General features: G+C 44.3%; 1 protein-coding gene across 2 annotated transcripts in view; it reads left to right on the plus strand.

Moving 5' to 3' along the window:
- roraa (RAR-related orphan receptor A, paralog a) overlaps nucleotides 1-25430 on the plus strand; it is a 138461-nt gene that overhangs the window by 107941 nt on the left and 5090 nt on the right. For both annotated transcript variants that reach the window (XM_049724100.2, XM_049724101.2), the window contains 5 exons: nucleotides 19778-19863; nucleotides 21176-21317; nucleotides 23264-23659; nucleotides 24261-24382; nucleotides 24462-24594. In XM_049724100.2, coding sequence (XP_049580057.1) covers nucleotides 19778-19863; nucleotides 21176-21317; nucleotides 23264-23659; nucleotides 24261-24382; nucleotides 24462-24594 — 879 coding nt within the window. The remainder of the gene's footprint in view (nucleotides 1-19777; nucleotides 19864-21175; nucleotides 21318-23263; nucleotides 23660-24260; nucleotides 24383-24461; nucleotides 24595-25430) is intronic.

The following is a 25430-nucleotide window of genomic DNA, read 5'->3' on the forward strand; positions in this document are numbered from 1 at the left end:
GTTTGTTTGGATCAATATTTGACAGGATTATTTACATCTGTTCAGTTTCGATTAAGTCGTACAGTCAGATGACTCAAAATTACAATTTCACCGCTACACACAAAATATTGACCAATATTACGCAAGGCTACCAAATATATTTTCTGGTTTGATACGGTGGTATTAGCGTGAAGGCAAAATGTGAGCACCATTGGCAACAATCTCGAGGTTTATTTTTTTTTTATTCTATTTTTACATATTCTTCAACAACAAAGCGCTTTCTTTCTTTTGCCTCGTGACTGAAGCATTTGAGTGGCGCAGCCAAAGATGAAAATGTTTAAAGGCATTGCTTTCTCCCCAAATGAAAACGATCAAGTACCTAATGAATACCTTGCCCATTTCGGCGGAGGATTACATTCCTATTTTTTTGTTTTGATCCTTTGACACGTGTTTACATCGTCTGCTGTGCTTTGATCACAGCGTGCTCTTTTTTTTTTTTCCAAGCCTTTCTCTTGATGTGGGATTATTCTAATTTATACATAAGGGATTTTTTTTTTTTTTTCTTGTGCAGGCTTCAAGTTGAGTAAACACGATATACATAGTAGACAAACTATATTTATTTACACAGCCTCATTAATGAGCCCTGTGGTAATTAACCAGAGGCCTCTGAGTAGGGGGAGATGGACACTGTTCAAATAATGAATTCTTTTTTTTTTTTTTCCTACCTGGTGCGAGGGGGGAAGTGTCTGATCAATTCTGCCCTCAGTTGTAGCACGCTGTGTTTTCTGAGAACACATCATTTAGTATCAGCAAAGGCTACAGACCCTGGATGACCTTTAATTACCAGCAATCCCTTCTAAAAAAAAACAAATCCCTGTTACCTCAGTTAAACTTTGAAAATAGAGCAAAGTTGCCAAACTCATAACCAGAATTATTTTTCCATTGTTTAATTCAAATATATATTTATAATTACAGAATTACAGTTTCAAAATGTATGCTTTTGCTGTGAATGCGGTTAATGCCGCCATGTTTTAATTGAGCTGAAATTTTGAGTTTGTTTTCTCCACGTTATCCATAGTCAACAGATATTTTACGCGTCTTACGGCTGTATGTTTGAAATATAGATTTGATGTGACAATAGTACATCCCCTGAGCGAGCACAAAAGCCTCCAATCATGAAGGGTTTATTTTTAAAACTACAGCAACGGCTTTCTGTGGATTAATTCCAGTCTATGGTTCCCATTGTGGGAGAAACAAATTGGGCTTTACGGAATTAGTGTGTTTGCCGCATAAATCTCAAATCTATTCCTGAAACATACAATTGTGTTTAATGTGATTGGATGCCTCCGTGCTGCCTTTGAGTGAGTTAAAAAAAAATGGATAAAAAGAGGAAGCTTCCCTACTGGATTAGAGGTGCAGGCGTGTGATGGTTTGGTGGTTTTTCTTCATCCAGCCAGGTGTGTTGTCTGGATCCAATATGGATGTGCAGGGGATGTCTGTGTACTTTGGTGCTGGGAGACTATTTGCCCAAGGTCATTTGGGATCATAGTGTGCCATTAATAATTCCTGAAAGCATCTAACATCTCCATCTGTTCTACTGGAACACACAAAAAAAAGACAAAAAGGTGCATCTGCAAGTTAGCATCACGCTGTGAAGATCCGGTCATGGTCATTTATTAGCCAGTCCACGATTGTCTTTCAAGTCTACACGTAGCGTGGGTGCTAGCTTGCGAGTCTCTTTTGGCATTTAATAGGCTGAATTGAGCGGACATGTGTCACCTAGCAGTTCCCCACCTTCCCTCGCAGACTCGAAGCCTCTCCACAGGGATGCAATTACCACCCTCCATCGTGTCTCGTCTGTTAGCCGGACCAGGCGGTGCCGGAGAAGTGATCAAACCCAATTTAAATCCAAGTATTGCATTCCGACAGCAGCCGTGAGGGGGAAGAAAGAAAAAAAAAAAAAAACAACTCGCAGGTACGCCTGGAATTTTAGTCTCAATGACAGGTCTGCTTGAGATTCGTTGGAGTCCCGCGGGGAGTAAATGGATGTTTGGCAGGGGCGTACGTTGCCCGGGCCTCGTGAGCGCCCAGTGGGCGAGGAGGCGTGTGGCTGGCTGAGTGAAAGATGGCGGTGAGCGTAGAGAGCGAGTGCACACAAGCTGAGGCTGTGACAGAAAACAGCGAGACTTTGGCTCCCGCTGCTCCGTCTTCCAACACCGACGATTAATTTCTTCTTGTTATTTATCTCCGACAATATGGCAACCATCATGGCGCACAGGATAAACCAAACATTCTCCCTCAGCTTTTGATTTTTCAAAGGTCATACTAGGAATTGCAATTCTGTGCGAATAGTGTGTGAAAGCTGACAAACGCTGGCGGCAAGCTAAAAATAAAACCGACTGACTGACATTGAAATAAACCAATCATAAGGGCTTTTACACTGCAGTCGGTTTTCCACTTTAAAAAATTGTACATTGTTGAAGGCAGGCTAGCTCGCACGGAGAGGGTCACCTATAAGAACATATTGATCTGTGGCTACGGTTAAGCTAAAAAAAAAAAAAATACTGAAATAAAATGGCCCACTGCAGCAATGAGGAGAACCTTACCTGTTCATAGTTCTGGCGCAACCTGTTGCCAGAGCCCTGGCTATTAGGAAAGTAGTAATTGTGTCATGGAATTATGTCAAAGTGATACATCTTGACAGAGAGATGAAAATCTTTGTATGTCTTTGCTTAGTTTAGCCTGGGTTGTTAGCGGAAAATATGGAGTCTTTGCCACGTGGGTTTTTTCTAGCTATGAACATTTTTAATCAAACAAACAACAGAATTCTTCCCAATTGGTATTTTAGACCGTTTCCCAAACCTCGAGACTCGCACTTCTGATGTATCACTTTGAAATAAAATGATCTTTAAGCCTGTAAGATAAGTTTGACATTGTAATCAAATGTATTAAGATCATAGTTTGTGGTATATTTACGGTTGAAACAATTAATACAGGCCATTCATTTGAAACATATTTATAAATTGACAACGTCATATGTCTCATAGGTTATTCCGGGTTTCCTTTGTTGTGCGGGTCTGCTGAGGAAGCACCTGTACGTGTGTATGTGGAGTTTCCGAGCGTATGAGTAAGAGCCGTGTTCCAGCCGCCGGCTCCTCTACTGTACTCCGGGGCTGACCAGTGAGTCGGCTTGAATCACCATCAGCTCCAAACTGCTTCGCCTGGCCAATTTGAATTTTACATCTCTGCTGACTCATAACCCTGTCAGAACCTTTCTTCTTTATCATACCGCCGCCTCCAGTGGCGTCTCGACAAGCCGTAGAAATTAACAATTCAAATTAGAAACCCGCTCGCAATTACTGTGATATTGTCAGAGGCTTTGTTTAAGCTAAATGTTAAAAAGATCATTTCGCCCGTGGCATTTCATCGGGAGTTAATAGCTACGTCTGAACAAGCAAAGGAGTGAGCGGTCCATTCAGGCTGCTTGTCAAAAGTGTCAGCGGACAACGGTTCAAGATGGGAGATAAAAGGGAGTGATTGAGCAACGTACATTCGCGGGAATTCCGATAGCAAGGTTCAAGGTTATCTGGACAAATCGGACTCGTGTTACCGTTCATTCAGCCCTCCTCAACCACCAAAGCAGCAAATTAGCAATTCCGATGTCTGCGAGCAGGTCTGGCCAGGGAATGCCTGTGAATCCTAATGCCGTGATTAAACTTTCATATCCATCCTGGGGGAAGTGCTGCATCTACAAAATAAGCCATCTCTTTTTATTTTTCAGCACTTTAAGTAAGGCTGTCGACGTGAGTAAACATAACACTCTTCAGTAGGGTTAAATAGACGAGGCGGGTTGAAATAATGGACCGTAGCTATGCTAGCTAGCTATGCTAATGTGATACTAAAAATAGTAATAGTAATAATGACGATTTGCCTTAAATGAAGGTAAAACCACCCCATATTTCTGCTTAAATTGATTAAATGTCAAGTCGAGTCGGTGCGAGGTGTCCATCCTCACTCACAGCAGTCCAGACCTTGAACGTGGTGGCCATTATGTAAGAGCGTCTTATCAGCGTCTACCGCCTGCCGAGCTTCCCGAGCTCCCCCCCCCCCCCCCCCCCCCCCCCCCCCCCCCATTCCTGCTGCTTCCTAAACATGGGCCTTCATTAGCAGGGCTAAATGTCCCCGGTTCTTCGCAATCTCTATCATTTCTTGGCTCGGGGCAATCCAATAATTACCTGGTCTCATTTCCCCCTCCTTCTGGCCAGTAGCAAAGTGTTCTGACTTGCATTCGTTTGCATGAAATATTATCAGAATATTGCACATTTTTCCATCCGGCAGCCTCTGACACAGGAAATATGGAGTCACGGCGGCTGTGATTGACAGGTGTCTGTTTTCTGTCTCCCCCACGAGAGTCATTCTTTTGTTCTGTGCGGTAGAGCAGGAATTTTAATGGAGGAATAGGCGTGTAGTGTGTATAAAAGCTCTGACGCTTTTGTTTAACCTCTGTCTGCCATTATTTCTCAGCGCTATTGTTATGCATTGCTCTTTGTTATCTACCGCATAGGTGTAAAATAATTCGCTGAATTTAAACTCTGGAGTAAGTTCACTTGTGTTCAAAAGAAAGAACTATTAGCGTTGACTATGCTAATGCTTTGCAGCGACTATATTGCAAACGATAACCGGGAGGGTGGGCTTGAAAGTTCCGGGTGACGGTTTGGAGGCCAGGAATTCCTATTATTAAATCCTATCAGTAATAAAGTCCCACCAGATGTGGATTAGCAGATGGCTAAGCTTCACCACGAAAGGCGAGGAGCGCCCAACATCTGAGGTCAGTGGAAATCATGATGCTAGCGAAAGTGAGCGTTGAAATGATGTCACGCAGACATCGCTGGTTCATTGTGTTTGCCATCATAACATTTCTGCTACATAGCAACATACACATGGAAATGAAAAGAATAACGTAACGCATAAGGAATCGCTGTCAAGTGAAATGTCGGCTAAACCGCAACTCACTTCAGCTAGCTAAACGAGAACTCACTTCAGCTAGCATAAAAATCTTAGCTCTGCTCGGCCTCAACTGTAACAGGTTGTTAAAATATTTGGTAAGTGTTATATTGAGATCGCAAATTACTGAGGCAATGATGTTTTGTCTTGACTCCTTCTTGTGACTAGCGAACAAGTCAGAACAAAATAGCTCCAAAACTACATTGCTAAACAAACGAAAACAAATATGTTGCAAGCATTTGTTTCTGGCATTTCAGAAATGCTAAATTCATTTTTCGTTTGCATATTTGCAATTCTCTGACTTTAAATTTCAAGAGTGCATGGGAAAGATTGGTGCGGATCAAATATGTTGATTGGCATGCTCAACCTTAAAGACGTGTGAATCAACATCTCTTTGTAATGTTAGCAAAACGTGCAGACGCTTGGTCTCCTTTCTGAACGTTCATGCGCTTAAGCGTCTGGTCTGGCCTCGCCCCGGCTGCGGAAGGCGGCGGCGATCACTTTGGACTTTGCGACCATCACTTTAATCTCTAACGAAGGCTCGGCCCGGGCCCTCCGATGCCAAAACAGTCATAAACAGGCCTGTCAAGGGGATTGCAGCGCTAACAGTACAAATGGCAAAGAAAAACCCCCCCCCGGGAACTCGCAATGCCAGCATTATGGTCTAATTCAGATGAAGCTTTAACAAGATGGGCTTTCACATGAGAGCGTTTGTCTACTCTGCCTTGCTTAATGCGCCATATACTATGGGCCGCTCCTCCTCCTCCTCCCCGTACGTCCATTTGAAATTAAAATCGTTGCATTCCCGTGCTGTCGCTTGGCCAAGCGCATCCTTTAGGAAGGAGACATGGCTCGATTCCCCCAGCTTTTGAGATTGCGTCACAAATCGGCCATAAAATGTACGTTTCTCGATTTCCGTCACGACCCGCTGGAGCATATGCGCTTTTTAATTTTACAACATTACTATACAAATGAAGACAATTTGATGTCTTAAGATGTAAATGTGTGTTAAAATGATTGTGTGAAAGTGATTACTGGTTGCGGCGTGTTGTGACACATGCAGCAAGCACGACAGCTGGTTAGTAATTAGAATAATCTTCTCCCTGGTAGTGATTTAGCTTTCATGATGGCAGCTTACCTCAAATTGAAAATAAATTTATAGATAAATGCCGCCGCTGTTGGAGCAAATTACAGTGGCGTAACTGAAAGGAGCCAAGTTGTTTATTTTGGCGGCAAAAGAGCAATCAGAGAACAACACGCTCAGATTAACGCTCTTGCCACCCCGGCAGTGATGAGACAAATGATTGTATTTTACTCTCCGCACATTCAACTCGACTTCATCGCAGTCATTACCGATACTATATTATTATCACAAGTAGACGCGACGGATTATTAAGATAATTGAAGGTTGCGTCATGAGTCCCTGCCTACGGTGGATAAGCGGTTAGCATGTCTGCTTCATAGTTGAGCGCTTCTGACTTCAAGTCATAGCTCAGGCTTTCCTAAAGTGAGTTTAAAAAATGATGAAAACCTGTCAGATTACTTTTCCGAGTCAGTTTATTAGACTGAATTGAGGTAAAATTGGTTTTTGGGTCTTCTCTTATGCCATTCATAAACCTGAAAGTAGCTAACTGGTGCTAGCATTATGTAGCGACTAGCATAAATCTTCCAAGTTCAATCTACACTTGAATATATGATGCTGGTTTCTTTCGGATTTTCTTTTGGAATTCCAAAGCCTCTAAGAATTTGGAGCCCAGGGCATCTGGCCTCATGCCCCACCTAGCGCTAGCTCGCTGCACTGGCAATAAGTACAAAGATGCAAACATGCATGCACGTAATTTGACAGCGTTTGAAATGCGGCTGCACATGTATTACATTGTTTTGCTCTCAGCTTCCGTTGCGGAGGCAAATCCCACGGTGATGAAGCGTAGAAATCTGTCATGGAAGGAAGTATAAGCCTTTCATATGCACAGCAGAGATAAAAGGCGGCCATTTTATCAGGCGAGCTGTCGCGGCAACATGCCTGCGTCTCGGGGAGCGCCTCCAGAAGCATGTCCGTTAAATGACATGGCCCGACGCTCGCCAAAAAAAAAGGGACGCCCCCGTTTTGTTCCGAGCTCCAGCTTTGACAATTATACCAATTACGCGAACCGCTATGTTGACAAACAAGCGGGAAAGAATCGCCTGCCCGTCGATTGGTCGCTACGCTCTGAGCTCCCCCTGCTGTGACCCCTTTTGTCATTTAACTAGCGTGGAGGAGAATTGCAATGGGTTTTTGGAAAAAATTCCCCAAGCTGTTTGCTCTTTTGTAAGAAAAAGGGTAGCGGGGTGGGGCGACATTTGTGCCAAGTCAACAGGCAGAGAAACGGATCCAATGTGTCAAAAGCGCAGAACAGAGGAATCATTCTTCCTGGAATTGTGCTTTGGTGGTGTTTCTTGCTGAGGCTTTGACATGGGATCTTAAATGCTTGACCCATCATGCAGCCTTCACGTTGATGGGGGAAGTGGGACTTATGGTGAGACCTTACCTTTTCACAAGCTTATCACATTGTATGACTAGCACACCTAATACCTCAAACATTGACATGCTGGGATTTTCCCGATTTTTTTTCCTTCCCTGAGAGTGGTGTTTTATTCCGCAGCAGCATTTTGCAGGGAGATTTCAAGGAAATAACAAGAGCCGATTACAGTTGAACAGCGAGGTCAGGAGCGCTTTCGTAATAGCTGCGGAAAGCAGCTGCATGGGTTCCCGCGCCACGAGCGCCGTCTTTTTGTTTCTTGAATGATCGTAACACCCAAGTCACGCTCGGTGCATGCGAAGTGTCATTCGCTCGCTGAATACACAAAGTGAGCACAGCTCAGTCGCTGCGTGTCTCCACACACACACACACACACACAGACACACACTGTCTTATGTAACAGAGTGTAAAGCAGGAGTTAGCAAACATTAGAGGTCAGCTGGTTATTAGGACAGTGGAAATGTACTCGTTCACTGGAGCACTGTGTACACCAGATGAATTAGATCAGTGGGCAGTTGGATAACATGGTCTTTTACGCCTCCTATTAATTATGTCGGCGCCTTAGCGGTTAGCATTTGTGCCTCGCAGTGATTCAATTCTCAACTCCTGTATGGATTTTTGAGGTTGTCTCTGTGTTGGCGTGGCTTTCTGCTATCTCCTTTTGGACTTTTGATTAGATTTAGCTGATCAGCCAAGGTGCTAAGATTTACACCTTTATCCGACAACGATCATCCGGAGAATCTATTAGTATCTATTTAAATAATACCAAGCCGAAGCTTCGCTAGTTCATCGAACTGTGTCCGATGGCGATAATGGGCCCCGTGCTATAATTTAACAATATTACTCCTCTTTCCGGTGGCAGTGGTAAAAATTAGCAGAGTGGAAAATTGTTAGATGTCCCGTCCTAAAGAAAAAAATGTCAAAATTAGATAAGAGCTTTCCAGATGAAACCGTTTTTTTTAAGACAGTGAGTCACTGTTTGTGATTAATGTGGACGGAAGCCTACATGGCACATTTTTGTACTTACACGGACTTTCAAGAATGCCCACTAAAGATTAAGCGGTGTTAGCTGTTAAATGCTAATCGATTGTTAGCATTGTTAGCTTTCCGAGGAGCTCAACTCCTCCGTTTTTGCTAGACTGTCAGCAGTGAATGAGCATTTTGAAATTCACTCCAAGAGCAACACCAATTGAAAAGAGTTGGCAACCTTTTAACAAGGCGCCGGCGCCGAGAGTCATGTTGCATTGTTTGACAGCTCGCGAGGTTAAAAATAACGCCGCTCGCAGCAAATTAGACGTATCATTTGGCTTCTAAGTGAGAGATGAATCTTTGTGTGGATGCTCCCGCCATGCCGTGACAGCGGGGCGATACATCAGCATGTCTTTCTCATAAACTCCAAATGGAATTGTAAACAGATGAAGCAATTTCACACCAAATGCATTCCGGCTGCAAGCCTCGCCACTTTTCAAGTGGAGCGCCGTATCGTCGCCGTACGCATCCACTGCGCTGTACGTTACCGTCCCGTGCAGCCCGAGTACATAAATCATCATTTGGGCCGCTCGCTGGGTTATTGCTGCCGCTTAAAGTCGGCTCTCAAAGTGTTTTATATGTTTTTTGATCTGATAATAAATCTGACGTTATTGCACTCATGCGGCCAGGATCACAAGCCCAACCTGCCGCCCTTTATTACCACAGACATCAAACTTGATCGTATTCTGCCCTTCCAAAGACAATAATGTGGCATTTTACTGACACTGTCACAGAGCTATTAATTTCGCAAGATGTTTATAGTCATGGCTGTAGTATACGGTGGTGTACAAGTACGCATGGTGGATATTGGAGATTGATTAGGCCCCTGGGCTTTCATTTTGACAACTCTCTATGAAAGCCATTTGCTCCCATTAGTCTGACTAAAACTTTGTTTTCATACTTGAAAATAGTCCATAAAATGTCATTTATTAATGTTTTTAGTAAGGTTTTGTTTGGAACGGATTAGCTTCATTTACATGATTCCCTATGGGGAATGTTGCTTTGGTTCAACTCTATAGCGTGTCACCTTTCTCAACCTGCAGCATTGTGGGAGTCAACTTTTCCATGTCATTCAATCGCCAAAAGCTCTCACAGTGGAGTGTCTGTTAAGACGCTCAAAGAAGTGTAAATGTGGGATTCTTCTTACAGGACGGTAAGCAAATCCATTTCCATCAGCTCCTCAGGTTAGAGGTGAGGTATCGCGTTCTCCTTTTCGACACTGTAGCTCCATTGTTAGGTCATTGCCAATTCTCCGAGCGAGTCGAGGAAGGATGTTCTTTGTCTCGTGTTGTCTCTCAAACTAATCTCGTGTGTTCTTTAAAGAGCCACAATCTCCATTTGTCACCGAGTGCATGTAACCGCATTCACCCTTGACTTGTAAGATGACTTATTAGTCTGCATATGCAGCCAGCTCAGTGCAGCCTTGACTCCTCCATCTGCTTGACGTGATTCATCTCCTCCTGCTTATCTGACAGCTATTGATGTGCTACACGGATAAATGCGCTAGATTGATGGAATTAAAGCCCACCCCATTCTTCTCACGCTGTGCATCCCTGACACATGCGAGACTCATGTCTCTCATTAAAGAAAATAAATGCTTCAGGCTTCCTTCCCGCCAGGTTGTCAAGTTAGCGAGCGTGGTGCGTGTGGGAAGCGACTGCACTTGTTTCCCCTTTCTGTAATCCACCCCCCACCCCCCTCCTTCCTTGCAGAATGGATTTAGTCCGGCCTTGAATGTCGAGAGGCTAGAGTGCAAATTGCAGCTGACGCCAAACAGCGGAACGTTTAGCTTGTTCACAGAACCCCGATTGAATTATACAAAGGCACGCAGCTATCGATTATTTGATTACCTTTCGGTGTCTGGCAGCGACGAAGACGACAACTGTAAATAGTTATTGCGGCGTTTTCCCCCCTCAGCTCTCACTTAACGTGGAAGCCCCTGAAGAAATCAAACCTTATAAACTCCTTCCACTTTGGCACTTGGCTGTGCATCTCCATTTTGGGCGTTAACTCTATTTGGATTCCACCGGAGTGGATTAAGAATTCTTTAGCACAAACCCACGGGATTGCGGGAAACATAAAAGATGCGACTTTTTTTTTTTTTGCATCCACGCTATACAAATAATTGCGGGTTTTCGACAGAGTCGAATTTCAAGCGCCCATCTATACGAGAGAGTGTCGGCTTTGATGTACAAATCCACAATTCAGTGGGGATTAGCAGCACCCCAAAGGTTAGCGGTTGCTAATTACACCAGATTGCATATACATATCTTAACAAGGCAGCCGTAATAAATGCCAGGTTCCATTAGCCTTTTCGATAAGCGGACATGCATTTCGATAGCCTTTTCACGCACTCCTGTATACTTTGTCTGAGCTTTTGTCCCCTTTTTTCCAAACAGCCTACCTGCTGCAATATAATTTGAGAGATGCATCATTGAATGAGAATTTGCGCAATCCTATAAACGAACCTCTCCGAGTCTTCCCAAAGCTCCGACCGCAGCGCTCTTCTCTTTTACTGTATTTGGCTGGCAGCGTTTACTGCCTGCCGCATTACCATAATCCTTGGTTCCCTTCCACAAACCACCACTGGCTAAATGAATCTATTATTTTTTGCCCACAGCCGTAAAGATGCAACAAAATGCAATGTATTGCACGAGGGGAAAGAAACTTTCAGATCGCATTGAGATGTCGGTTTTCTCCCGCATGTCTTGGCAGTTTTTTTTTTTTCCCGAAGAGACGACAGTGAGCTTGACCTTCGCTAATCTGATTGCGTAAGCTTCAAAGGTGGCGCGAAATGTTGCTCGGGCTCGCCGGCTTTTGTTGTCGACTCCCCTCGCGACCTGGTCAGCGCGGCTCGGTGTTTTTTCCCGACCGCCTGCCTAAATTAAACATGTCCGGACGGAGGCGGGCACTTGCACCGCCACAGGAAACGCTTTTTCATCTCCTAATGAATGCGCCTGAGGGGGTCCCGCAGGGGGCTTCACTTCACCCCTCATTAGGCGGGGTGCTGCCTCTTCCTTCATGCTGCCGAGCAACCTCCTGAAGAGGGGCATCCCACTTCATCTCCGCATCCCACGCTCCCCTGCCCGAGGGCGGACGAGTGGACATCGCCTCCCCTGCCCCGCCCCCTCCCCTCCCCTCCTCCTTCCTCATCGCAACACACAGCTCATGTTATTGTTGCAGAGCAGAGTCCACCACGCTCCTAATGACATTTTAATAGCCTTGTTTTGTCCGCCGCCATGTGATTTATCGCTTTACAACCCTCCTTTTTTACTGTATTGCCAAAAGTACTGTTGTGCTCACCGTGAAGGATCTGAGAAGTGGCTGATCTCGCCAGCGCCGTTACATTCGTGCGGAAAATATTGACAGCTCCCTGCTAGTGACGCAAAATCAAAAGCGCCGGCCGGGGTGAGGTAACGCCATGCCAAAGGAGCAAGCGCTGACTGTCAGCTGACTCCCCGAGCTCCTGTCTGGAAGCCCAACAGGCTGGAGAGCTGATTATTCCAGGGCTTTTGGGATGGCTTTATGCAATCATTAATCTTGGCACTTGTTTATTTGCCAGGGATTAGCGTAGCGCGCTGCGTTTAGGGACAGTTAGACAAGGCTATTGTTTACCTAAAAGGGAAGGGAACCTTTGCTTTGCGCATGGCTGCTTCGTCTGTCCGTGTTTAGCAAAAGGAGAGGGAATATGTCGTCTGTGAACTCGGCGCGGCAGTAGACGCTTCTTGTCGTCTAGGAAGGCTTTTTAAAAGCAGCTAGTAGCGCGGCGGAGGAGAAAAGGCAGCTTAATCCTCATTGATGTCCATTTGAAGACTTGCGGACTTGCTCAATTTCGGATCAGTATAGTCAAGAGAGTGGCGGGCTTGTCAGCAGAGGGCGCTGTTACTGATGAGTGCATTGCCGACAAATTCATTTTAAAAGTTTGACATTTGCAGTTGGTCCTCCACAACACACACAAATTGGGCACGGTTGGATTCTGCCTTTGATGGAGACTTGCCACATCCAATATGGCCACCACCGCATTTTTTTGGGGATAGTTGATGTGGTTGAGCCAGATGTCTACAGTGTGTCTAGTTTTGGTCTTTCCGTATATTCCATGAGTAGATCAGTGAGCGAGATTGAGGGAACTTTTCTTCCAGCGCTACTGTAGCTTTGTTTTATTGCCTTGTTTAATTTTTACTGACGTGCAAGACTTTGCTTCAAGTACGTTTTAATGTGCTCTATAAAGAAAGTTGAGTTTAATGTAGTTGCAGTTATTTATTTTTTTTACCATCTCAAAAATACGGAGAAGGTAGAAAATCAATGGTCCGTGAAACAATCTTACTCATGAAACTGGTTATAGTTTCAGATTAAAGCATTTAGGCTGCAGGCAGAAAAAAAGATTTCCAATATTTTACAATGGTAAACTTTGTCCCATTGACGCATGTGCAGAGCTCAAGTCAGGTCACATGTCGCGTCATGGCTGCAGGCACACGCCAAGCCCCCTCCCCCCGCCCCTAGTTTGGAAAACAAATGGCAACCGTGATTACTACGCGGCCAGTCTGTGTCGTCGGGAAACATGTTTTCCTAAGGAGACCGCAGAGGGACAATTACTGTCAGCTGAAATATTCAGCCTGCTCGCCATGTGTGTTCTGGCCACGTGCCGAAGACCCACTGACCCCAAGCAGCAGCATGAGACGGGACCTCTCGTGGTCCCTCTCCCTCCCCTCTGCATCCGCTATTACCGAGCGAGGCACTCAAGTACGCACTTTGCAACGGGAAGGGAAAGAAGGGGGAAAAAAAGTGCACATAAAAGCACATATACTTGTCACCCTTTGGGCAAAGAAGAGACCATGCAGGAAATTGTGCAATGTAAGTTTTGATTTTCTTTGTGTGAACCAGTCGAAATATCCTGTTCAAAAGCCCACAGCAGAGTTTTGGTTGTCTTACAGAAATGCATACTAATACAGCAATTAGAGAGGGAAGCAAGTTGTACAGCGTGGCAGTGGAGAATTCCCCCGTGAACCACTACAAGGCTCTTTGTTGTTATGTAAAGGTTTCTGCATGTAATTGCACTGGATGTTTGGAAGCCTTCATTATTTATATATTCCTGTGCATTTGCAAAGGAGCCCGGCCGGGCTGCTGTCCCCCGCGGGGAGGGGCGAGTCGGCTGTCTCACTTCGGCGCCGGACAGCAAAAATCAAGGGCCGTATAGTTCGAGCGGTCGGAGTGAAGACGAAATTTAGGAAGAACAGCAGCTGTCGGTCGGTTTGCTCCTGAGTTCAACCTCAGTGAGTCAAAGTTTCACCGCATTAATTTAAATTAAATTAGAAAAAAAAAAACATAAATTTGTCCTGTACTATATATTCTAAATACCGTATTTTCCGCACTATAAGGTGCACTGGATTATAAGGCGCACCTTCAATGAATGGCCCATTTTAAAACTTTGTCCATATATAAGATATATACATTTGGTCCATATATAAGGCGCACCTGATTATAAGGCGCACTGTCGGCTTTTGAGAAAATTGGAGGTTTTTAGGTGTGCGGAAAATACGGTACACCACATAAGAGTTTTTAAAAAAAGTTGATATTTGATCCCTGAACCTCAGAGCTGTGATGTAGCAACCAACAAGTCACCCATGTAAATATTTGCTCCATATATATTTTATTCAGCTCTTGCGACACAATGCTGTCGACACATGCCGTTTTGCTTTCAGCGCAAAAAGTCTCTTCTTGTTCTTTGTCTAATATTTAAAATTGAAGATTAGGAGTTGAATCAATATATATTTTTTTAAATCCATGAATAATCCTGATTATTCATTGTTATATCAATATGTATCCTTTTGCCACCACCCGTAAATTAGCCAGCGTATTCCTCCCCTTCCCTCTTACTCCCGCCTAGCCTCTTGTGGAGAATGTCAGAGTGCTCTTCAATAAAACACTCAAGTAAATACAGGGGGGAGACGTTGCTTTGTTGTACAGGCATCTGGCGTTGGGCAGCGTTGAAATATTAATAGGCCTCACACACACACACAAACAAACACACAGTCAAGCACGCATGGGTTCATCCAAAAAGCAGCCCGGGGCAACAGGCCAGACGTTGCTTGCGTTCCAGCAAAGTCACCGCACAAATGAAAGCAAGCGTCAAATAAAACATGTCTGCAGCATGGCGGGTAATCACAGCGACGTGATTGGAGGGAATTAACAAGATGGAGCATGCACGGAGAATGTGGCAAGTCATTCTTTGCTTCCTCTGCGGTCCAAATATTTCCGATGAAGCATGTTGAAATGATGACGGCGACAACGTGCGCTGGGTTCCAGGTAAATTTGTCCCGCGCCGTTGTTTGCCTTCCAAAGCGGCAAATGCCATTCCAGCAACGGTTGTAAATATGCCTGGGATCCATAAACAAATAACGTGCCACCGCTGTCCTTTGCCGCTGACATTCACATAACCTTTGTTCTGCTGCAGAAATGGAAATAAATTCGCAACTTCGCACGGCAACAAAATAAAAAGCTGAATTCCTTGTTCGAGCTTCAAACCCAAATAGATATATTAATTGTCTTTTATGTATAATAAATCGGATATTGCTTGTTGTAATACAGAAATATTTTGGAAGAAGACCTTAAAAAAGAATATTAAATCGCAATATTGAGGAGAAAAAGCCTTACCGCATTTAATAATGGCACCAAAGCGCCTACACTTATTTTCAATCAGCTTTTTTGTGTAAAAGTCGAGGGAGTAGGCAGGCGATGCTTATCGTCTTTTTTTTTTTTGTGCGCTCGCAAAATATTATGAAAAGAGGAGAATGTATTAATAGTTTGTGTGATGGAAGAAGAATGATTAATCTGCTCATAGTGCCGTCCCCTGTCCACCTCCTTGCATAATCTCTGACATGAGCCTGCTGGCTTGCGTCACACTGTCATTGACAGATGTCACACACACACACTGACACACACACACACACACACTCAAAGGTCTCTCAGATATGCCTTCATTCAAAAAGCTGTTTTGACAGCGAGCAGGTAAAAGCATTTAAACATTCATCATTAGGCGGGAAAATAATTTGGGAATGGGTTAAGCTCTCAATATTATGACACAGGGCCCAGAACGTTCAGGATAATCTTTATCACCAGTAGCAACGCTCAGTCGGGTGGTTGCCCAAGCGCCTTCACCGGCTAATATGTTAGGTGTTCCTAATTTAATGAGATGGTGTAGAACTGCCTTCTGTATAGTTGTGCCTATTGATGTGGCCAAAATATTAGGTACACAAAATAAATTGACCTATATTTTTTAACCAAATTATTATTTTCGACTATAATACATATTCAGATTATTCAAGCCAATTTAGTTTGACCGATTCAAACTATTCCAGCATGCTCATATGATCATACCATGTCACCCCAAATCATTTTCTCCTGAATTTACATTCTTAATTCCAAATCATGCCCATTTTGGATATAAAACAAACTGGAAGTCGCCCAGCATCATGCAATAAATGTTGACTTTGAATGAGCCACAGAATTTTAAAGGAGGCTCTCTAATTTTAGTATATGCATATTAATCGGCGTAGAAACGATTTCACCAGCCTTTCACCATATTTCTCATCTTTTCATTTTTCATGATGTCACTGTACATCTGTAAATGAAGCATTAATGTGCCTGCAGGGCAATCTTCGGTCATGCAGTGTCTGTCTATGCGATGTTGCTCCTAAAGTGAACTTGACAGGCCCCCTCCCCTCTAAGCTGTGAGTGCGTGTTTGGCAAATTGTTGTGTTGTGTTGTGGGTGTTAGCAATCAACTGTCACTCTGGCGCCCTTTGATAAAGGGGTGTACTTTTAGCAGCGGGCACATCTCAGGGCTCCGGAGAAGACAGTGAAGGTCACTGGGTGAACATGCAGAAGCCACGTTGGCCTTTTGAACATGCGCCTTGAGTGACGCGTCATCCTCCTCCGAGGAATCCAACGGCGTGCTGAATTAGTGTCCTTGAACTGCCCAACCGCACAAAGACCGCACATGTCTGCACTACTGGCTAGACAAAATTTGCCATTTTGTCCTCTCAATATTATTAGCGTAGCTGCTCGTCAAACCGCGGCAAGGTTTTATGTTGTAAACAAAGTGGGCAGGGGATAAAATGGGATCAATGGCACCGCGCCGGTCAAGTTCAAGCTAGCTAGCAGCAGCTCGTCTCACACCGCAAGACACTTAACACAGCGGCTCCTGTCGATAGATATTGACTGCGGGACTAGGAGTGCTTATGTACGTTGGCCTTTTTTTGTGTTGGACTGACTGACCCACTGTGAAGTTGACTCAAGTCTTTTTTAACCAAACAGGACCGCTTGGAAGTTAAACACCGACAAGTATCGGTGTTTGTTATCGGAGCATTTTTATGCAGACAAAGTACTGAAAACGGTATTGGCTAGCTAAACGTGATGCGGTGTAAGCATAGCATTAGCATTTAGCCCTCCGGAACTATCAAATTGAAAGGATCAAATGGGCTTTCAGTTGATTGCAGACCTACGCCAAGACCGAATTGTAATGCCAACGATCACTGGCAATGTTACAAAATGAAACAGCCAAGTATGTTGAAAAGCCATTTGTAAAATGATACTGCTCGGAATATAAAACGTATTGCGGTAAAGTCTGTTTCACTTCAGACCTGTTTTGTGATGGTACATTTTGTTATGACTAGTTGCAAATGGAGAAGATGACCTGAGAGCTGTTTTCATGCTGATGTTGGAAAATAACATGAAATAGCAAATTTTGTCATGTTGTCTTGTTAAGCCCAATCGAAACTGAGACAGGTTTCTCCATACCGAACCCTCCAAGTATGCATTTGTTGGAAGCCCAGCTTTGTCTAACGTGTTTTTTGGTCTATATTATGACAAATGAGCGAAAGGATGTTTCACATTGCATTTTCCTCCATATTGTGGTTTGGCGTGTGCCTTCACGGTGTGTTTGATTCCAAATTGTTTTCTCCTTTTATTCTCCCCTGCACCTCTTTTGGAAAGCAGCTTATCCCAGTGTGGAAATAACTAAATGTTCAGACAAGGAAGCACAGAGCCTCCCTCAGCTGGTCCAGAGACAAACCTTTTTTACTCTTGAGTGCTCTCCACATCCAGCAGCTTATGCAGTGAGAGGGTGTTAACCGGCGAGGATGTGTGCACCCAAGGCCTTCCTGCTTGCAGATAGCGCTTTTGTTTGCGAGCTTTGCTTTTGTGTGCGCGCATCCCGCCTGGCCTGGCACCGCCGTGCCCCGTCTACTCCCACCGCTTTCACCTGATGTGGCACGGCGTCAGGCCCGAGCGAGCGAGCGAGCGCCCCGGCCAATTCGGCTTCGTTCGGAGAGATGAAGGCATCTCCTTGCGTGGGGGAGGGGGAGGAGGGGGGGTTAGTGGCAGCCTAAGCCTGGAGCTATCGCAGGCTGGAGCTCAGAGCCAAAAGCCTATGGGCCGGATGGTGTGGGCGGAATTCTGTTTTCGGCAGCCTGGCCGCAGCCCTGCACTACCATCCACTGGCACGGGCCCGCCACTGCACCGGTTGGCTGGCCGCAACCACAGCGAGTCATAATTACAGCACGCTTCACTTGTTGTGAGTGCATGTCAGAACAAATTATGTAAGTAATGAGGCTGAAAATGCTAAAGGAGTCGAAACACACTGCACGGCGAATGCTCATGCAGGGAGAACATAGAAACAAACAAAGGAGCGCGCTCGCACGGCGACAGGCCCATTTGCCATAACGAGCGACCGTTCGCTGTGAGGGAAAGATTAATTATGAATTAACCCTCTCGGATAGGGTTTCAAAGCCCGCCCCCCTGCCTGGATTTCGCAATAATCTGCGCCGGCGAGGTGCATGGCCCGCCATTGTGCGCGAGAATCACAAACGGCAGGACGTGTTGTATGGAGGAGGGTTAATTGTGCACCGTTTTACCACTTGCTTTTGTTCGTTTTGCTAAAATGTAGGCTAATTCCGTGTAAACACGGCCCGGTCTTGTTGACTCCAGCAGTGCGAGGAGACAGATGCAGATTGCTGAATGAATAGAGCGTGAGTGGATTAGAGGCTCTGTGTTAAGGGTCTCTCCCGGGCGGGCCTGGGGGACAAGGACATTATCCCCATGACACACCGCGGCGGCGGGCTCCTGGTCGGCTGATTAAAACGTGGATTGAGCCTCAGCAAAAGTACTTGTGAGGTGATCAAATTGACATCAAGAGATTGAATGCTAAGGTGTGCGAGAGGCTGTGAGGAGCTTGGCGGATTTATCATTTGGAGAATTAGGCATGGCTGGAGGGAAGAAGCTGATGTAACGCTCCGACATCGCCGACGGAGCACTGCTTCTTAATTATCTTTTTTTAAAAAAATTTTTTATTGCATCTTATTAAGAGCAAATTGTCATATTTTTCCTTAACTGGTGCACTGCTTCCTGGCATTTGGATTGGCTGCTCAGAAATGGCGAGAAAACATCCCAAGGTGATGTTTCCTCGATTTAGATCAGATGGTAGATTTTGTCTGCAGTCGGGATGTGGGAGATGTTGAAGGAGGGCTGTGAGTTACCGGTGGGAAGGAAGTCGCTCCATTGATAAGAGTTCAGTCACAGTGTTGCCTTCTCATGATCCCCACACTAAGGGTTAGAAAAAATAGATGTCGTTACATTTTTTTTTTTCTAACTAGTCAACTTATTATTTCACAATATAACCAATAATCATGTCTAAAGACGGACATTATCAAACATTGTCGCTTTAAACTAGGCTGAGCTGAAATATCATCCTGTTTCTATTCTTCTTGTCAAATTCAGTGTTAAAGAAAATGTGCTGCCGTCTAGTGGTCAACAGTGGAATCACACAGAGTTCTTTTGACGATTTGAAATGAATACCTGTCTTTATAAAAAAAAGTCAAAATTGCCAATATGCTTCATTCGACTGAGCTGTCGAGTGTATCTTGAGTTTAACACGAGTATCTTATTGTTTAGGATGCTAATTGACACCATATTTACATTTTGTAAGGGCCTAAAAGTTGACATTGCTTTCTCTTTCACAAACTCTTGCACACAATTGTAAATATTCCAGTAAAGCTTTGCGCAAGCAAGCATTCAAAAGCCTGCGGAGATGTTTTTTTTTTCTTCTTCTTCTTCTTCTTTTTAACAGCACAGAGCTCTTTTATGTAGCAACAAGCAGCCACGGTGAGGGTGTTGTACAGTGACATGTGACAGCAAAAATATATTTTATTTATTTTTTCCCTCTCTTGTTCTTTTCTCTCTCTTCCCGTGCAGCTCAAATCGAAATAATTCCCTGCAAGATCTGTGGAGACAAATCATCAGGCATCCATTACGGTGTGATAACATGCGAAGGCTGTAAGGTAAGCGTATAAAAAAAATAATGTTCATTATCATCTCAACATGTGTTTGAGTGGAATCGAAATGCTTTGGAAAAAAAAGTTCCTTGTGAGACTGTCACTGTGGTCAAGCACTAAAGCGAAAAAGCAAAAATACATGGAAAGTCTCGCTTCCCATTTCAGGCACACCTTTTCCGGTTCTTCTTGAGCCGAAAAGATCAAAACGTAGACTTTTGAATTAGAGCACATTGTTGTGTGTTTGCGACATTCGCTTGGCTCCATTGAAGTCGTCTTTTGTACGACTTCACACGTAGCAGCCGTTCAAACCCTTTTGTGCTGAGAGTGTATTCTCGTCCCCGTGCTTGTCACCCAGCGAGCGCATCATTAGCATTCCTCAGCCAGCCTGCACCTTTTGCAGTTTGCGTCCGCACGTAATTGTCTACGTGAGGCTTTCTGTCAGCGTCTCCTCTCCCTCAGAACATAACCGTAAAAGAATAAACTGCTGAAATATCTCTTTAATGATCGCTAATTAGTCCAGGCAGAGAGACCTTTAATGATATGTACGAGTCGAAAAGTTTGGATCATAAATCATAGCGTTATTAGCGAGTCCTGCGTGTCGCCGGCAGTAATAGCCTCTTCCTATAATGGCTTCCATTATAAAGCAAGTTGGCAGCTGTCAGCTGTTTTCTTGTAATTAAACAGCCAATGAGCGGCTAATTAAGACATATGTGTATGGAGCGCTAGAGCGGGGGCATGTTAATGATGTGCTGGAATCAATTCATTAAGTCAAAGGATGAGGAATCCGGTCGGTGTGCAACGCTTACATGCCAGATAATAATCCCAACCAAGGAAGATAGCGTGTTATCGCATCGGGCCAAACACGCCGCCCTCGTGCTTGGATACGCGCGCTCGTCCGGATGCCAGAAATTACACAGCCGGGAAAATACCAGTACACAGCGACTGTGTTATTATTATTTTCCTTGGGGTGTGAAAGTATTTACTGACACTAAAAAAATTAAAAAGTTGCGTAAACTCAAAGTTTCAAAGCAACTTTAAGTTGGACGTTCAGTTTTGTTGGAAATTAGCTTTCCCACATTTTCGGTTTATAGAACTAACTGGCTCGTGAAATTAATCATTTATTTTTTTAAAGTTGCTCCAAGTCACTGTTTTAGCCCCAAAATATAGCGTAGCTAAACTAAGATAAGCTAAGGATTACTTTTGGTGTAAACCGCATCACATATTTAGACAAAAAAAATGACGTCATTGAGTTGTTTTTTTTCTTCCCTCGTATCCAGAAGAAATTCGAGATGTAATTTGACGCTCTTCTGATGCGCAGGGCTTCTTCAGGAGGAGTCAGCAGAGCAATGCGGCCTACTCCTGCCCCCGTCAGAAGAACTGCCTGATCGACCGCACCAGCCGCAACCGCTGCCAGCACTGCCGGCTTCAGAAGTGCCTGGCGGTGGGCATGTCACGGGATGGTGAGTTCTTCACGCGTCCACGTAGAAAACATTGCGACTGGGCCAGAAGGTCAACATTCGATAAAATCAATATTGATCAAATCAAAAAGTCATGAAAAAAATCACTCAAATGGGTTACTCGCTTTTATGATGTCAAATGTAATGTTGGGAAGTAACAAAAAAAAATGCTTAGCTAATTTGAATTAGCAAAGCTTATGGTTATTTAAAGCTATCATAAGACATACCGCATTGGCCACAAGTCATTTTGGAGCCAACAACAACAAACAAGTCTCTGTTGTTTTTTTGCCGATTAAGTCCAGATGTTAGTCAAAGTCAAAATCTGCTTTATTGTCAATTTCTTCACATGTCAAGACATACCAAGAGATCGAAATTTCGTTTCCTACTATCCCACGGTGACAAGACATATTACACATTCAAGTAAACAATACAAAAAGTAAAAATAAGAAGGCACATGCAATGAATAAATAAGACCTTAATCAAACTCAATTGACTTTACTGCAATGTTTTTCATATCCTATGTAAAAAGTACAGATATCTCTTCCAATGTATAAGCAAAAAGTCAAGCCAGCTGCGACTAGCGCAAAGCAAAACTCTAATGCCGTTTGTAATCGGGATGTTTTGTTGTCATCTACCGTGTACGCAGACAAGGCTAAGCCTCATTTTAATACACGCTAGACTTGCACATGTATACATATTCATGAATGCCATAAACCTAGAGTACATGAGCACTTTGGAGTGCCTTTGCTGAAACACACGCACGCACAATCAGGACAGATGAAGGTGACTCTTGGCTTCGCTCAACACATGCAAGCCCATCTGCCCTCTACACACACACACAGACACACAATGACCAGCTGACATAGTTCCAATACCCCGAAGCAGCAACCAAAAAAAAGTCTCTTTCTCACCGCTGTGCTCATCTTTCTTAAAAGTGATTTTATCTGCAGACACAAGATTTATTTTTTCTTCAAAGGGGGAAGAGTTCAGCCAAGAGTGTGACATAATGTGATTTGTTCTCTCAGGCATTTCTTGCACGTCAGTGTCGTGAATCTTTACTGGATAAGAGAGAAAAAGAGACACATTAGAACAACAAGGGGAAAAAATCGCTTTATTGAACAAGATACAGAAATAAATCCAAGTGTCTGTAATATTACTTAATGCCTGGGGGCTAGCTAAAATAAATTATAAATTCACATAATGCATCTAAATAATCTAGTGACAAAAGATGTATAAAAAAAATCTGTAATCTTCACTTTTTAATTGAAAAAATACAGATATTATTTGATTTTTTTATTGTATTTTGCAATTGTGTGTACCCTTTGACCTGGAGAAATGGATGCTACATAGGCTAGCCCATTGCTTCTCAATTCCTTTCTTTTATGCCGCCCTCAGAAAGGAAATGTTTCCCCAACTCTCCTCAGTGACTATAAATAGTATCATTTGTCTGTAGAATTTTAATATGTACATCACTGCATAACATTGTATCCTAATTAACATGTTCCCTGGGGTCACAGGCGCTCCCCCTGGCATCGTACCGTGCCCCCCTAGGGGTGGCACTAAGCTAGCATGTTTTTTATGCCGCGCGCTGGCTGTCACATCTGATATAAAAAAAAAATAAAAAATTGCTCTTCCGCCTTCTCTCAGTGATGTGCGCACACTCACAACTGACAACAAGGCGCTCTAAAGCAACCATGCTACAGGCTAGCTAGCCAACTGCATGTTGCGCTGGATAGCCACTGATGTCTACGGCCCAAATGCGTCACTGGGGCCCGCCACACCACAAAAAATTTATCATGTGGATGATTGGACGGATGATTGCGTAATAGTCACTTAGACGTGAAGCACCTCCTACAGAGAAGTTGTGGCTTTGTTACGTAAACACGTCTTAATGACACATTTCATCATGGGTGACGAGTCGCCTAACAATGAGCCACGTTGTCTTACAGCGGTGAAGTTTGGACGCATGTCCAAGAAGCAGCGAGACAGCCTCTACGCCGAGGTCCAGAAGCATCGGCTCCAGCAGCAACAGCGGGACCACCAACAGCAACCCGGGGAGGCGGAGCCTCTCACACCTAGCTACGGCCTCTCGGCCAACGGCCTGACGGAGCTCCACGACGACCTCGGCGGCTACATGGACGGCCACACCCCCGACGGAACCAAACCGGACTCGGCTATCAGCAGCTTCTACCTGGACATCCAGCCCTCCCCGGACCAGTCCGGCCTGGACATCAACGGCATCAAGCCCGAGCCCATCTGCGACTTTGCCCCCGGATCTGGCTTCTTCCCTTACTGCTCCTTCACCAACGGAGAAACCTCCCCTACCGTGTCCATGGCAGAACTAGGTGAGACGCGTCTGAGAGGATGCGGGAGGGGGCCGACGAGTGGAGAGACAGTCGAGAGATGATGGAAGAGGGGGGGTGGGCAACGCAACCGTGGGGCAAACGACACAAAGGTTGCTTAAAATAGCAGAAGGTTGGAGACTCATCTCCAACACTCATTAAGAGCCTCTTTTTTTTGTAATTAGTTTCCATTAATTAGGGCCAATCAGGATCCAGCAGGGCAGGCGTCTGGGGAAATCATTTTTTTAGGCTCCCCTGTGCCAAGGAAGTCCTTTTAACAGATGTGTTTTCAAAACCATTTAAATTCTTCTGCTCACTACTTGTCTCAGAGCAAATGTGACCTTTGTTTGAGTGAATAACACCCCCCCCAACCCCCCTCCATGCATTTGTGTCATAACTAGATTGGCTTTGCCGCAATCGTAAGCTATGAGCTTTCCTGGAGGCAGTCAAAGGAAATGTCAACAAGCTTTTTTATTCCACTAAGAAAAAAAAAAACAGGGGGTGAAGACTCCGCCTATCTGCATCCCCTCCTTGCTGCAAATAAATCATCTTTTCTTGTAGCAGCTCTTCTTCCTCACTCAACTTATCCAACTTAACTTTTCAGAGCACTTGGCCCAGAATATCTCCAAATCACACATGGAGACATGTCAGTACCTGAGAGAGGAGCTTCAGCAGATGACCTGGCAAGCCTTCCTCCAGGAGGAGGTGGAGAGCTACCAGAACAAGGTAGCTTGACCGCACGCCCTCCCCCCCCTCCCCTTCCGGTCCAAGCGGCTCACTCATTTCCATCCCGTTGTCTTTTCAGCCGCGGGAAGTCATGTGGCAGCTGTGCGCTATCAAAATAACAGAGGCCATTCAGTATGTGGTGGAGTTCGCCAAGCGCATCGATGGCTTCATGGAGCTGTGTCAGAACGATCAGATAGTGCTGCTCAAAGCAGGTATGACAGCCTGTCAACACACACACACACACACACACACACACTTACACACAACACACACATGCATAATACTGATATTGTCACTAGGGCGGAGCTGACCTGACTGCACAAAGACTTTCCCGTGCATGGGCGCATCACAAGATAAATGTTAACAATGTCAGAGAACACTTTTTTTTTTTTTTTTTTCTTCAACCGACAACCTCCTTTTCAAGATGTTGCTGCTGTAGCTTTGCTGCCAATATAGGCTGGATTATCATATTGAGGACCCTCAAAATCAGAATCTCATGATATACTACTTAATCCAGTTCTGTCGGCACTCGACAGAAAATATTTTTATTTAATTTAATTTGATTTTGTTTAATTTAAATTTGTTTACTTTTATTTTTTTAAGGCCGAATTTTGTGTATAGTTCCTATTGTACAGTTTACCGTTGAATGAGTGGAAGTGTGCCTACAGTTGCGACCAGGATCTTTTTCCATCCTCTAATGTCAGTATTAATCATAAAACAAGTCACAGAGTAGCACGACTACTGCTAGCTGCTACCTTTTCCTGATCCGGTTACAAATTACAGGGTAGACAGAATAATTCCCCCGCTATCTTGTTCAATAAAGGTTGAATGAATAAGCGCTAGCGCGACTAAATGAACGCGCAATTGTTATCTGACTTGTCATTATGGATGACTAGCCTTATGGCTGATATTATCATATCATGCGAAGGTGCTCAAACTGACAGCTGGCTTTTTCATTTCAAAGCGTATACGTTGCTCGAATTGTAAAAGCACGTTTTTGGCCCGGCTGACTGATGTCTTACTGTTGAGAGCCAGGCTGAAGGAAGGA

This window comes from Syngnathus scovelli, chromosome 6 (assembly GCF_024217435.2).
Source record: "Syngnathus scovelli strain Florida chromosome 6, RoL_Ssco_1.2, whole genome shotgun sequence".
Lineage (NCBI taxonomy): Eukaryota > Metazoa > Chordata > Actinopteri > Syngnathiformes > Syngnathidae > Syngnathus > Syngnathus scovelli.